At 47.2% G+C, this 12,532-nt stretch overlaps 1 protein-coding gene across 1 annotated transcript in view; it reads left to right on the top strand.

The window, feature by feature from the left end:
* Positions 1 to 6,322: 6,322 nt before the first annotated feature.
* The window catches only part of HOOK1 (hook microtubule tethering protein 1), a 45,479-nt gene continuing 39,269 nt past the window's right edge, over positions 6,323 to 12,532 (top strand). Inside the window, exon 1 of the mRNA XM_018573829.1 lies at positions 6,323 to 6,556. Within this exon, the coding sequence (XP_018429331.1) occupies positions 6,512 to 6,556 (45 nt within the window). The 5' untranslated portion in view covers positions 6,323 to 6,511. The remainder of the gene's footprint in view (positions 6,557 to 12,532) is intronic.

Genomic DNA, 12,532 nt, shown 5'->3' on the forward strand with positions numbered 1-12,532 from the left:
TGACAAGTACGAGTACTTGTCAAAATGCCCTGTTTTTTCCGCCCTCACCCTGCAGCGCCCTCAGGCGGCCCCCTGACTTGCCTTGCGGTAGCGCCGGGCCTGCATGCAGCACACCTAGAGCTGCCCCTCTCTGTACAAGTCTGAGTGTTTTTGTGCCGGGGGTGACAGAGGGCCGATTCCGAATTAAAGCCGCCATTTATTGTACAGTTGCGTGGCTTCTTATAGATCTCTGTAGCGTCGCTGCTTCCAAAGTAGAATTACTCCTTATTTATCAAGCCGCCATTACCACTTATGGCATCCTAAAGTGCAGTTTAGGTCTTCTAATGTGACCTCTCAGTCAGGGTTATCACATGTCATTTTAGCATGTTTTAAGTAGTAGTAACACCACTTAGAGCCCAACACAAGCCAATGGACTGAGATGCCGGCTCAGAAATGGCGCAGTCATGGAAATCCCGGTGTCTGTGCAGTTCTGGGCTGTGTTCGCAAATGTCTGACACAGATCAAGCCCTGCTGCAGCCTCTCACCTTGGGACTTGCTACAATGTTGCAGACTGATCCCTGGGGGAGGGGAGACTGAGGAAATGCTTCCTCCTTCCTGCAGCAGAACTGGCCACTAGATGGAGTCGAGGAGCATAGGAATTCCTCCACTCCACCTAGTGGCGGGAATGGCCTGTGAATCACCCAGCGTCATCTCTAAGGATTATCTATGCTCCTTGGCTCCTTCTAGTGGCCAGAATGCCATAAGCACCCAGCACGGCGGAGTGGAGTGGAGGTTTAATATATCATATGCACTATTCCAGCTCGATGGATCAGAACCATCAGAAATATCTGCGTGTCATATTCCGTATCTGGTGGAGATGGAGGTAATGCACTGCGGTCACTGGAGCTGCAATCAGACATTACAGTAGAGCTGCCCGGCCTCTTATCATGTGACTCTTCAATAAAGATTACCAGGTAATGAGAACGGCTCCGAGCTTTAAGAGGAATTTATTATCTTTGAAGGTTTTTGTTTTTTTTACGTTGATACATTTTGTATGTTGTCATAGTCAGCGGAAAGTGGACCTTTCAACTCATTTTCCACGTCACGTAATCTTACTCTTTACCCCTCATTTCTTCATTTGACAAAATTGTCTGTGTGTATATAAATAATAATAATAATAATAATAATAATAAAAAATATGTGTGTGTATAAATAATCATAATAAATGTGTGTGTGTGTGTGTATTAATAATAATAAATATGTGTGTGTATATAATAATAATAATAATAATAATTGTGTGTATAATAATAATAATAAATATGTGTGTCTATATAATAATAATTGTGTGTGTATATAATTGTGTGTGTATAATAATAATAATAATAATTATGTGTGTGTATATAATAATAATTGTGTGTATAATAATAATAAAAAATATGTGTGTGTATATAATAATAATAATAATAAAAAATGTGTGTGTGTATAAATAATCATAATAAATGTGTGTGTGTGTGTGTATTAATAATAATAATAAATGTGTGTGTATTAATAATAATAAATATGTGTGTGTATATAATAATAATAATTGTGTGTATAATAATAATAATAAATATGTGTAGTTGGCTGTACTGCCCGCGTTCTCCGGGGACATGATAGGTGCGCAAGAGCAGGATTGGCGGCGCTTACATTGCCCTTACTATAGCAAGGTGTAAACAAAATGATTAACCACTAGAGCGCTGGGTGAGCACGCACGGGATAGGCGGCTCGTCATCATGGGGGGAGGCTTAGAAAGTAAGGGAGCAAATGGCCTGAGCTGGAGTGGCCTTTAGTCAAAATGGCGGCATGGAAGAAACGGGGCTGTCAGGACATTTCATGGCAATGACGGACATGCTTGGCCTGCATGGGAGGGGTAAGTCATTTGTCATTTACAATGGCCATGTTAGAAAATTTTTAATGGCGCCTTTTAGAGACTTTACAGGAATTGGGGAACTTCCTCTTTAAAGTGAACATGGGTTTTGCTCATGCGTAGCAAAGCGAGAGGTGCAATTGGTTGCGAGTTCCCCTCCCAACCCGCTACTTATATCTCCCTCCCGCCAATCTGTTCAACCTTCCGGAGCAATATGAAATGACCGTCACTTCCAGGAATGGCGGGGCATGTGGCTTTCTTCCATGGCGCAGCGTTGGATCCTCCAGTTACTAGGCCCCGGTTCTATCACATACCAGTTGGGTAGACCTCAGGTGGGCAACTTCCAGCCCAGAGGGCACATGAGGCCCTTTGGGAACTCTTCTGTGACTATATTTTATCAATGACGTCAGCACAAGGATCACTGAGTGGGAGGTTCCGGTGTTAGTGATCACATGATCAGTCCCAGTGTTGTAACAGGAAACAGTTGGTGTCCCATTGCATGTATAGCATTCTGAGTAATCAGTGTGCAAAATATGAATCTCCCAGTGCAGTATACCTAAAAACACTGCCAGGGATGCCATATGGAATCTGACCTCAGGACGGGCTTTTAGAGGCGGTGAGCCAATTAAAGGAGTAGGGGGAAGAGAATTCATACAGATGCTGCCTGCAAATGGAACACAGTTGTATGACGGCAAGAAAGAGCAATTTCATTATTTTATGGCGGTTATATAACATTGTGGCCGGCTGAAGACTGACATCTGAAGGCCAAGATAGTATAATAACATTAAAGTGACACCAAACGCAGGACTTCAATCTTAAAAATACATTCAAGTACCTTAAAGTGACATTAAACCCTCAGGGGTTTTTTTTGCATGTATCTCCTGCTAGCAAGCAGTGTGATATATGCAAAAAAAAAAAAGATGTCACCAAAAAGGGTTTTACTTACCTGTGTCTCCGCCGCTCGCTCCCGTCCAAAGATCTGAAAATGTCTCGAGCGGCAGCGAAGGTTCATGGGACAGGCGCATGCGCAGTAGAGATCTTCGGCTGGGAGAAGAGGAGAGACACAGGGTAAGCAGGGATCCCAACCTGAAAGAAGCACTTTCAGGGAGGTGTCCTAGTTTAGTTTGTCTTGAATTGTATGGTGATTGTAACGTCTTCTTATATTGTAAAGCGCTGCGCAAACTGTAGGCACTATATAAATAATATGTAATAATACTAGTTTGCACTGAGATTGTAGTCCATCCCGGGAGCGAGCTTGGATCGGTGACTACTTTACAACACACACAGGGACCGTGGGGAACACAAGTGGTCACCCTCCAGAAGGAAGGACAGTGTCGGCACCAATTCAGAGATGATTGGAGGATCTACAGCCGAGTGATACACAAATAAGATACATTGTTGTTCAGAGTTCAGAGACTTGAATGTATTTATAAGATTTAACTCCGGAGTGTCACTTTAAGAGACAACAAGTCAGAAATGATCTTTGGGTCCCTGTGCGCTCTCGTATCGCAGTTTTGTACATATTTTCTTTCTTTCGTATTATTATCACTAACACAACATTTTAAAAATATTTGGGTTTTTTTTTTCAGGTAAATAATACATACCGTAGGCAGCCGAGTGAATAACCGACCCGAAAAGTGATGTGAGCCGAATGCTGTTCGGCTATTCACTTCAGGCTTGTATAGGTTATTTCCGCCGTACATCGGCTTGCTTTGGCTGGCTTCGGGTCGGCCAAACATGCAGAAGGAGTTCGACTCGGCCGATCCAACATCTGAAACGGCTGAGCCGAACCGCCGGCAGGCTACTCGCTGCCGCTCGGTTTATTCTCATAGGGGCCGAACGGCAGTGAGTGAATAGCCGAATGTCGCCGACGAGCGCCATTCAGCTCGGCTATTCTGCTCGGTACCTCCGTGGTACTGAAGAGAATAAAAAAACAGTGGGGGGAAAAAAGTAGAAAACAATTGGGCGGAGCTAGCAGTGACATCTAGCTCCGCCCAACTGTTTCCTATTGGCTGCCAATGAATAACCGGGCAGACCCGGCTGTGATATCCGCTGAGTTCTCATTGTGTAATGACAGTTCAGCGTGCCCAGGTAACCAGGGGACGCTGAACTGTCATTGCAAGTGGCTGGCTCCGCCCAGCTGTCAATTGCGAAGGCTTTCGGGCAGCCAATGGCCGGCCGCTTGGCCCACTTCGGGTTTCACTTTGGCTCAGTGGAGCCGAAGCATATGCCTTTTGGCTCGACTGAGCCGCTCGGCCGGCTTTGGGAGCTGTACGGGGTATAGTGAATAGCCCGTACAGCTGCCCTACTGAACCGAAGGGCTCAGGCAACCGAAGCTAGCCGAAGGATCCGCCGCAGCTACAGCTAGATCCTTCGGCCAGCTTTGTGAATAACCCCCCTAGTGACATTTTGCATTCTCCTGTGAGGAAGCAGGTGGAGCATTGGGGGCAAGTCACAGACTGTATCCCTAACTCCCCAGCTGACCGGACCTGGTGATCGAGGATTTGCAGCCCCGCGAGGGTGAGCGCGCGTCCTTCAGGTAAAGCAGAGTACGTTGGCGACTTCTCACGGCCAGTATGACATCGGCCTCCGGAGTTACTATTTCTATATTTAGCCCAAAATAAACTTGTTAATTACAGAATGCAATGACTCCGGACGAGTCCCACACCCACACACAGTGACTCGGAGAGCGCGGTCCTCCCTTATCTGATGGCGGCGTCCGAGGTCTCAGTGGGAGTCAGCCTGTTTGAATGGAGATCATTACTGCTGTGCTCTCTCTGGAGCTAACTTGTAGTGCTCGGGGAATCCTTTGTCATGTGTGAACTCTTTATTTGTAATACAAAATTGTATATACTGTACATCCTAAACAAGCAGTAATAAAACAACAGTTTATCCCCAAATCAATAGAATTTTTGGGGGGCAAATTGATGTTCATGCATTGTGGTAATGCACGTAAAACCGCGCATTACCACAACGTGCGGTAACACGCAAACTTCAGTATGTATGATGTGGTCCTAGCCTGCACGTTGAACATCCAAATAATGTTACAGGTTGAACATTCACATCATGTCCTAATATTCAGCAGCTCCCTGTGAAATAATATATGGAATACTTACAGTTCTGGTGGGCAGCAAGTCTAACCTGTGAAGTCTTGTAGACATGCTGCTGCAATCCAACACTTATGTGTGTATCATGTAGCACGTCCCCTGCCAGGTTCCGTGGTTCCTCCCATCAGCTGAGACGTCAGTATTGCATAACAGCTGGTGGGAGGAACCACAATGCCTGGGGGGGAGGAGGGAGGGACTCACACACACTCTCAAAAGTGTTGCATAGTAGCAACGTTCATATCTTTGTAATATGTATGATAGTAAATCAAGTCCATTGCGTGTGTGTGTAGGTGTGTGTTTATGTATGTGTGTGTTTTTTGTGTGTATGCGTGTGTTTATGCATGTGTGTGTTTTATGTGTGTATGCGTGTGTTTATGTGTGTGTTTATGTGCGTGTGTGTATGTTTGTGTTTATGTATGTGTGTGTGTTTATGTGCGTGTGCATTTCTGTGTTTATTTGTGTGTGTATGTATGTGTGTGTGTGCATGACATGATATTTAATGTGACCTTCTGTGTATTTTTTATCTAAACCTAAGAACATGGTAAGAACCGTGTAACATATTGCAGCTTCCTCCCTAGATATGGCGGCTACATTCGTTTTCTTTAGGAGTTTTTACCTTTATTTTTACCCAGTGATCCCGGCAGTAATACACTTCCTGTCCCAGGGTGACAACACTCAGTGTACTGCATCTATGGAGGAGGAGCAACGTTGTCACTCTAGAACAGGATCTGCTCAGGATTTCTCCAACTCCATCAGCTCTAGTACACAATTTGTTCAACAGTACCAGGCCCCAATGAAGGGGAATTCTTGAAACCCCCCCACAATACATGATTATTACATGTTGCAATAGGATGTGATGCATTACTGCGCTGCAAAAAAATGTAGCGTGCCCTATTTGATTTTTTTCATCACGCACCAATGCTTATGTATGAAAAGCATGCTGATTAAAAATGTACAGTTGCCCATGGCAACCAGGTTGCGTTCAGAACTAAAATTGACAAATAAAAGCTGACTGGTTGCTATGGGTGACAAGAGACGTTTCCCTACAAATCCCACATTCTGTTTTGACACACGTGACAGAAACAGCCGTCCGTCACTCAACTCACAATAGGTGGGATCCCAAGCCGCCAGCCCCGCCCACAGCCGCCGACCTACCAATTACGAGCAAGGAAGCTCTATCTACTCAAAACCGGTTGGCTGACTCCGCGCCGTGTGCTAGACGATTGGCCCCGAGCTCGCAGAGTCACCTGCTGCAAGCTTGGGGGCGTGCCATCCACCTGTCATCCGGCGTGGGAGTGGCTAGAGCGAAAAGCAATAGAGGGGGCGTGTGTCAGGGTTCTATTCACAGAGGAGATTTACGCTGCTACGGCGACGTAGCTCCCATTCATTCTGTGGGAACTTGCGCCGGAGCGGGGAAGAATCCGCAAGTGCTGCCTGTTCCTGTCTGCTCCTCCCTCCTTCCCTGTTCCCAGGTGAGGTCAGCCGGATCAGGAGGAAAGAAACGGGTGACCGGGAAGAGATGGCTGGCAAGGAGAACGAGCTGTGCGAGAGCCTTATTATCTGGGTGAGAGCCGGGAGGAGGGGCTATGACGTCATACGTGGGAGATGCCATTTCTCCTACTACTCTCTATATATCACCAAGTTGTGGTCTGACTGGTGTGTGACTACTAATCCCAGCATGCCCTCTCATCGCAATAACTCAAAAAATATTATTTAACCCATGTTAACAAAAGGGTTAGGTAATAATAATAATATTGTTATTATTATCAAGTTTATGCATGTAAGAAAAAAAAGGTAAATGTTAAGACAATTTTTATTTGTATTTTTATCATGTGTGTAATATTTTTACTCGGCCATGGAAACCCATTCCATGAAGCTCTCTACGCACTGTTGTTGTGCCAATCTGAAGGCCGCATGGAGTTTGGAGGTCTGTAGCTATTGACTCTGCACACAGTCGGCGACTTCTGCACGCTGTGCGCTTCAGCATGCGCTGACCCCGCTCTGTCATGTGACGTGGCCTACCACTTTGTGGCTGAGTTGCTGTTGTTCCCAGTTGCTTCCACTTTGTTATAATCCCAGTAACAGGTGGCCGCGGAATATTTAGTAGCCAGGAAATGTCACGGAACACCTGAATCCAATGCTTTGGAGGGGGAGGGGCCCAATACTTTTGGCAATATAGTGTATATATATATTTTAATACATAGTAACAACGTGGTGGCCGGATGAGTCCTACGACGTTTCCCAAAATGGGTCGTTTTATCTTTTGCTTCATGTTTTTCAATAAATGTTTTTTTTTAAAGTTGACAACATCAGATGAAAATATGTCAGCAGCATTAACACTGTTGCAGTGATTGGATGCGGCGCTCCTCCCCCATCACCCCCTGTGTGTGAGGCTGGACTTTATTTTTGTCTTTGTAAACTTCCAGAATCTGGATTTGGATACGTTTTGTGTTTTTGCAAAACATGCAAATTCATTTTTTAAATTTTTTTTTCCTCGCACGTCTTTATTTTCTTTCCGCTGTCAGCGCGCTCTCTGCTCACTTTAGTCACGCCGGGTTTAAGTTCTGAGGGTGAAGTTTATTTTTCCCACAATGCATTTGTCAGAGGCGTCGCACGCACATTTTATGAGCATCCTGTTGTGTTTACAATGTATTTAGTGTATTTCCATAGAGTTCTGAGGGTTGTGATTTAATGCTCAGCGCAGAGGAATGAATGTAGCCACGCTTCACAGATTGAAAAGTAGACTTGTCCCCCCCCCTCCCCGCGCAGTGCTTTGGCTTATTAGAAATAATAATAATAATAACATGCATATAATGTGCAGGGTGACTGGTCTTGTCTCCACCCCCTCCTGTAATAAAGACCGCTCACTGCTTTCTCTCTCCTTGTGCAGGGTGACCGGTCTTGTCCCCGCCCCCTCATGTAATAAAGACCGCTCACTGCTTTCTCTCTCCTTGTGCAGGGTGACCGGTCTTGTCTCTGCCCCCTCCTGTAATAAAGACCAGTCACTGCTGCTCTTTCCATGTGGAGGGTAACTGGTCTTGTCTCCGCCCCTTCTTGTAATATAGACAGCTCACTGCTGCACTCTCTTTCCTTGTGCAGGGTGACTGGTCCTGTCTCCGCCCCCTCCTGTAATAACAATCGGTCACTGCTGTTCTCTCTCCCTGTGCAGGGTGACTGGTCCTTCTCCGCCCCTGTTGTAGTTTCCTGTAGTGGGAGGAGCCTGCTGGGTCCCACAGCTCTGCTCTGTGCACAGGCCATGTACAGCACAGTGATGATGTCACTGCTACTTTTACAAGGTTAGACTGCGCACTACCGGTCAAAAGTTTTAGGGCTCCTCCATTTTTCCAGTTTAGTGCAGTTCGTGTAATCTGAAATTAAAGGGCACAAAAAACTTTTCATTGAATCACATTCCTCAATAGTCACAATTAAATACAAAATCTGGCCTCCCCGCCTCCCTTCCACAGCCAGTTGTGTTTCTCTCCTTCCGCCACTAGATGGCGCTGTATATAAAACAAATTATGGTCTGCAGCAGCAGTAGAAGATTTGTAAAAAAGGGATGCCGAGGGTGCCATAAATTGCATCATTCCAATTTTTCTCCTTTCCGTGAGACCTTTACACCGACAACTATTTATTGCACTTGCTGGGAATGCCGACAGCACTTGTCACGCTTTCACTATGTACATGATCTGTGTACTACATTATGGGGATATTTACTACATAGTCATGCAAATGTCTTAAAATCTGACCTCCGTCCTCCCCTTCAGTCTCATATCTGACCTCCATCCTCCCCTTCAGTCTTCTATCTGACCTCCATCCTCCCCTTCAGTCTCATATCTGACCTCCGTCCTCCCCTTCAGTCTTCTATCTTACCTCCGTCCTTCCCTTCAGTCTTCTATCTGACCTCCGACCTTCCCTTCAGTCTTCTATCTGACCTCCGACCTTCCCTTCAGTCTTCTATCTGACCTCCGACCTTCCCTTCAGTCTTCTATCTGACCTCCGACCTTCCCTTCAGTCTTCTATCTGACCTCCGACCTTCCCTTCAGTCTTCTATCTGACCTCCGACCTTCCCTTCAGTCTTCTATCTGACCTCCGACCTTCCCTTCAGTCTTCTATCTGACCTCCGACCTTCCCTTCAGTCTTCTATCTGACCTCCGTCCTCCCCTTCAGTCTTGCACAGTTGTACCGGGTCCTCTCCTCTTCCTCTGATGTCACTGCACACTGGGAGCTTCTCACAATGTGCATTAGAAGCTGCAGCAAGTCAGACGGAGTCCATCTCATTTCCTGGCCTAGCATCATCTAGCACTTTCCTCCCCAGCTTGACCGTCCCTGGCCCCGCCCCTTTCATTCATTGGATTTCAGTTCTTTCAATCATGGCGGCTGAGCATGTGGGTGTCGCCTGTATGCAAATACAGCCTAGGAACACCCACTGCTCCAGACTGACACCCACCTTTAAAGGCGTTGGGACATTTGCATAACTCTTCCAAAGAGCCGGCCCACTACTTGCATCAGGACTGAGGGCTCTTGAGAGGAGTAGTGAGGCAGGGCGCTGTGATGTGTTCAGGAAGCTATGTACGGCACCCTGCCGCCCCCCACCAGCCATGCATTGCATATAGAAGCACAGAGACTCATTGATGACATCACTAGTTCTGAAATAAGGGCTGTAGTGAGAACAGAACGGTGTTATTATTTCATGTTGATGAGTGTGTGTGTGTGGGGGGGGGGCAGGAAAGCAAAAAGCTTCAACGTGAACTGGATGCTCATCCACGACTCATTAATTTCCAGCTCCGTCTGATGTCTGGTGGAATTTGCACCGCAGCACTTTTTTGGGGCCAGCGGATTCAATCTGAAGAAACTGCAGCTCGTGATTTTTATAGCCGTTGAAGAGAAGACACGGCATGTCCTGCGATCCGTCACCGATTGCCTCTCGCCCCTCCCCCCGGGGGACAGATCAATACGGTCCCTTCACTGCGCAGCTCTCTCCTTCAGGGACCTTTGTGTGCGGCAGATGATCCAACAATGACCTCTGTGTCTCCTCTCTCGGCTGACAGTCAGCGGTGCCACCAAAGCGTCATCCGGATGGTTCCGCTGCAGCGCGGCGCTCGTCCTCATCGTCAGCCCAGAAGAATTAATTAGCGCCTAATGAGATTTCGTGCAGAAGTCCAGCGCAGCGGTCGCGTCTCATCCAGAAGTCGTCGTGCCGCCGGAATCTTCATTTTCCCTCTTCGTATAGCTGGTTGATGGCGATGGCGGTTTTCTGCGTCGCCGCCGATAAAAAAACAGCGACGCGGCGAGGAACGGCTTGGAAGAATGGTGGGTTTTTTTGGTATCCCGCTGGTCATGTGACACTCTTATTAATCCAATCATACCGCGTATTACGGTAACATCCTAATCACGGCGGGTCTGTGACAACCCTCCGCGGGTCACCACACAGCGCAAGTGAACCGTCTTACCTGCCGAAAGATTTGTGATTCGGTTCGGTTAGTCTTGTGATCAAAGAAGCCCTGCCAAGCAGCCCAGCAGGGTCTGTGACCTCCTGTTCTGTGGTCAGTGACCCCGCCCCCACACTGCTGATTGGACAACAAGGTGGAAAAAGTATACTGATGGGAGAACCATTGTGCTCTCACCTCCTGTAAGACATGTTCACTGTGTTAGACCGCTGGAGACAACATAGCCTGGATTGGTTCATAGCCTCGTCTTTCCCAGTCCGTACTTTGGGAAAGGCACGACTTGGTCCTTGACCCTCCCACAGAGTGCTGATTGGATAACGAGATGAAAGAAGCACACTGATAGCATAATCATTGTGCTCTCCCTCCTGTAAGACATGTTTACTGTGTTAGACCGGTGAAGACCACATAGCCCTGATTGGTTCAGAGTGCTGCCTTTCCCATTCCGTGTGCTGGGAAAGGTACGACTCAGTGTGGTTTGGTCAGTGACCCGCCCCCAGACTGCTGATTGGACAACGAGATGGAAGACGTACACTGATAGGATAATCATTGTGCTCTCCCTCCTGTAAGACATGTTTACTGTGTTAGACCGGTGAAGACCACATAGCCCTGATTGGTTCAGAGTGCCGCCTTTCCCACTCTGTGTGCTGGGAAAGGTACGAATCAGTACGGTTTGGTCAGTGGCCCGCCCCAAGACTCCTGATTGGACAACGAGGTGAAAGAAGCACACAGATAGGATAATCATTTGTGCTTTCACCTCCTGTAAGTCATGTTGACTGTGTTAGACTGCTGAAGACAACCATTGCAGGGCAGAAGAGGAGCCGGCACAACTGTACAAAACTGTAGGGAAGGCCGGAGTTCAGCTTTAAATATATCTCTCTATACATTGTGAGGGGAATTCATCACAAACTGGAGCAGACAAAATCTGGAGCAGATTTGCACTGCAACCAATCAGCTTCTCTGTCTCATTTTCAGATCTTGCCTGAGCATCCTGAAGAGAGGTGCTGATTGGTTGCCATGGGCAACTGCTCCAGATTCTGTCTGCTCCAGCTTTGATTAATCCCCCCCCCCCGCGTGTCTTCCTGTGCAGTGGATGGAATGTGATGTATAGCGTATGCGGTCACGCTCCAGTTCTTCTGAATGAGAGCGAGGAGCCGGCTGTATATATCCTCAGTACAAGCGCTCAGTAAATACCGTCACCTAATTGAATCAGCTTTGCTGGGCGGCTTAGTCCAAGGAGGCTCGTGTCCCCCGGATTGGCAAGCCTACAAACGATTACACTTCACGTCTTAAAGCTGCGCGCCAAAAAAACCTCCGTCCTTCCCTTCAGTCTTCTATCTGACCTCCGTCCTCCCCTTCAGTCTTGCACAGTTGTACCGGTATTTTATCAAAGTTTGTGACTGCGTTAGAATGTGTGACCGGTCACGTGGTCACACATTCTAACGTAGTCACGCCCATTTTTTTCCGGGGTTAAAATGTGTGGCCGGCAAAAGGTTTAGAATGCAACGCTTTCTGAGCTGTTCCAGGGCAGATCGGCATCGCAGATGGTATGTGCAGGAGAAGCGATCTGCTCTGGAACAGCTGATCGGTCACACATTCTAACACAGTCACAAACTTTGATAGAACAGCGGATCCTCTCCTGGACTGAAAAGGCTTCCTCTGATAGCACTGCGCACTGTGAAATGTTCAGATTCGGATCCCCTCTTGTTATCCCGGAGCTGTCCCAATGTTTTCGGTCTGAGATGACATTGTAAATCTGTGTCGGATCCGGTGAGATCGGCCGGACCGATCTCTACGGTATAATTTTAGGGTTATATAAATGTGACTCTTTGCATCTGTCGGACAATGTCAGCCAATGACAGAGGGGCGAGTGTGTGCCGGGGACTCGGAGAACCGGTTCTGCTGACTCCTGGGTGTGTTTACAGCCTGAAAGAGGATGCAGTTTGGAGGAACTAATTGTAACCAGAGAGTTCCGAAGCGTGATTTACGTTCCCGATGGAAATATTTACTCTGATTGATTGCAGAGCGTCCTGGATTTCTGTTCCCCAACCACTCCGCCGCATCAACTGACGGGTGTGGAGGCCACAACACACAAC

This window comes from Nanorana parkeri, unplaced genomic scaffold (assembly GCF_000935625.1).
Source record: "Nanorana parkeri isolate BGI_ZX_2015 unplaced genomic scaffold, ASM93562v1 scaffold2558, whole genome shotgun sequence".
In the NCBI taxonomy this organism is placed as follows: domain Eukaryota; kingdom Metazoa; phylum Chordata; class Amphibia; order Anura; family Dicroglossidae; genus Nanorana; species Nanorana parkeri.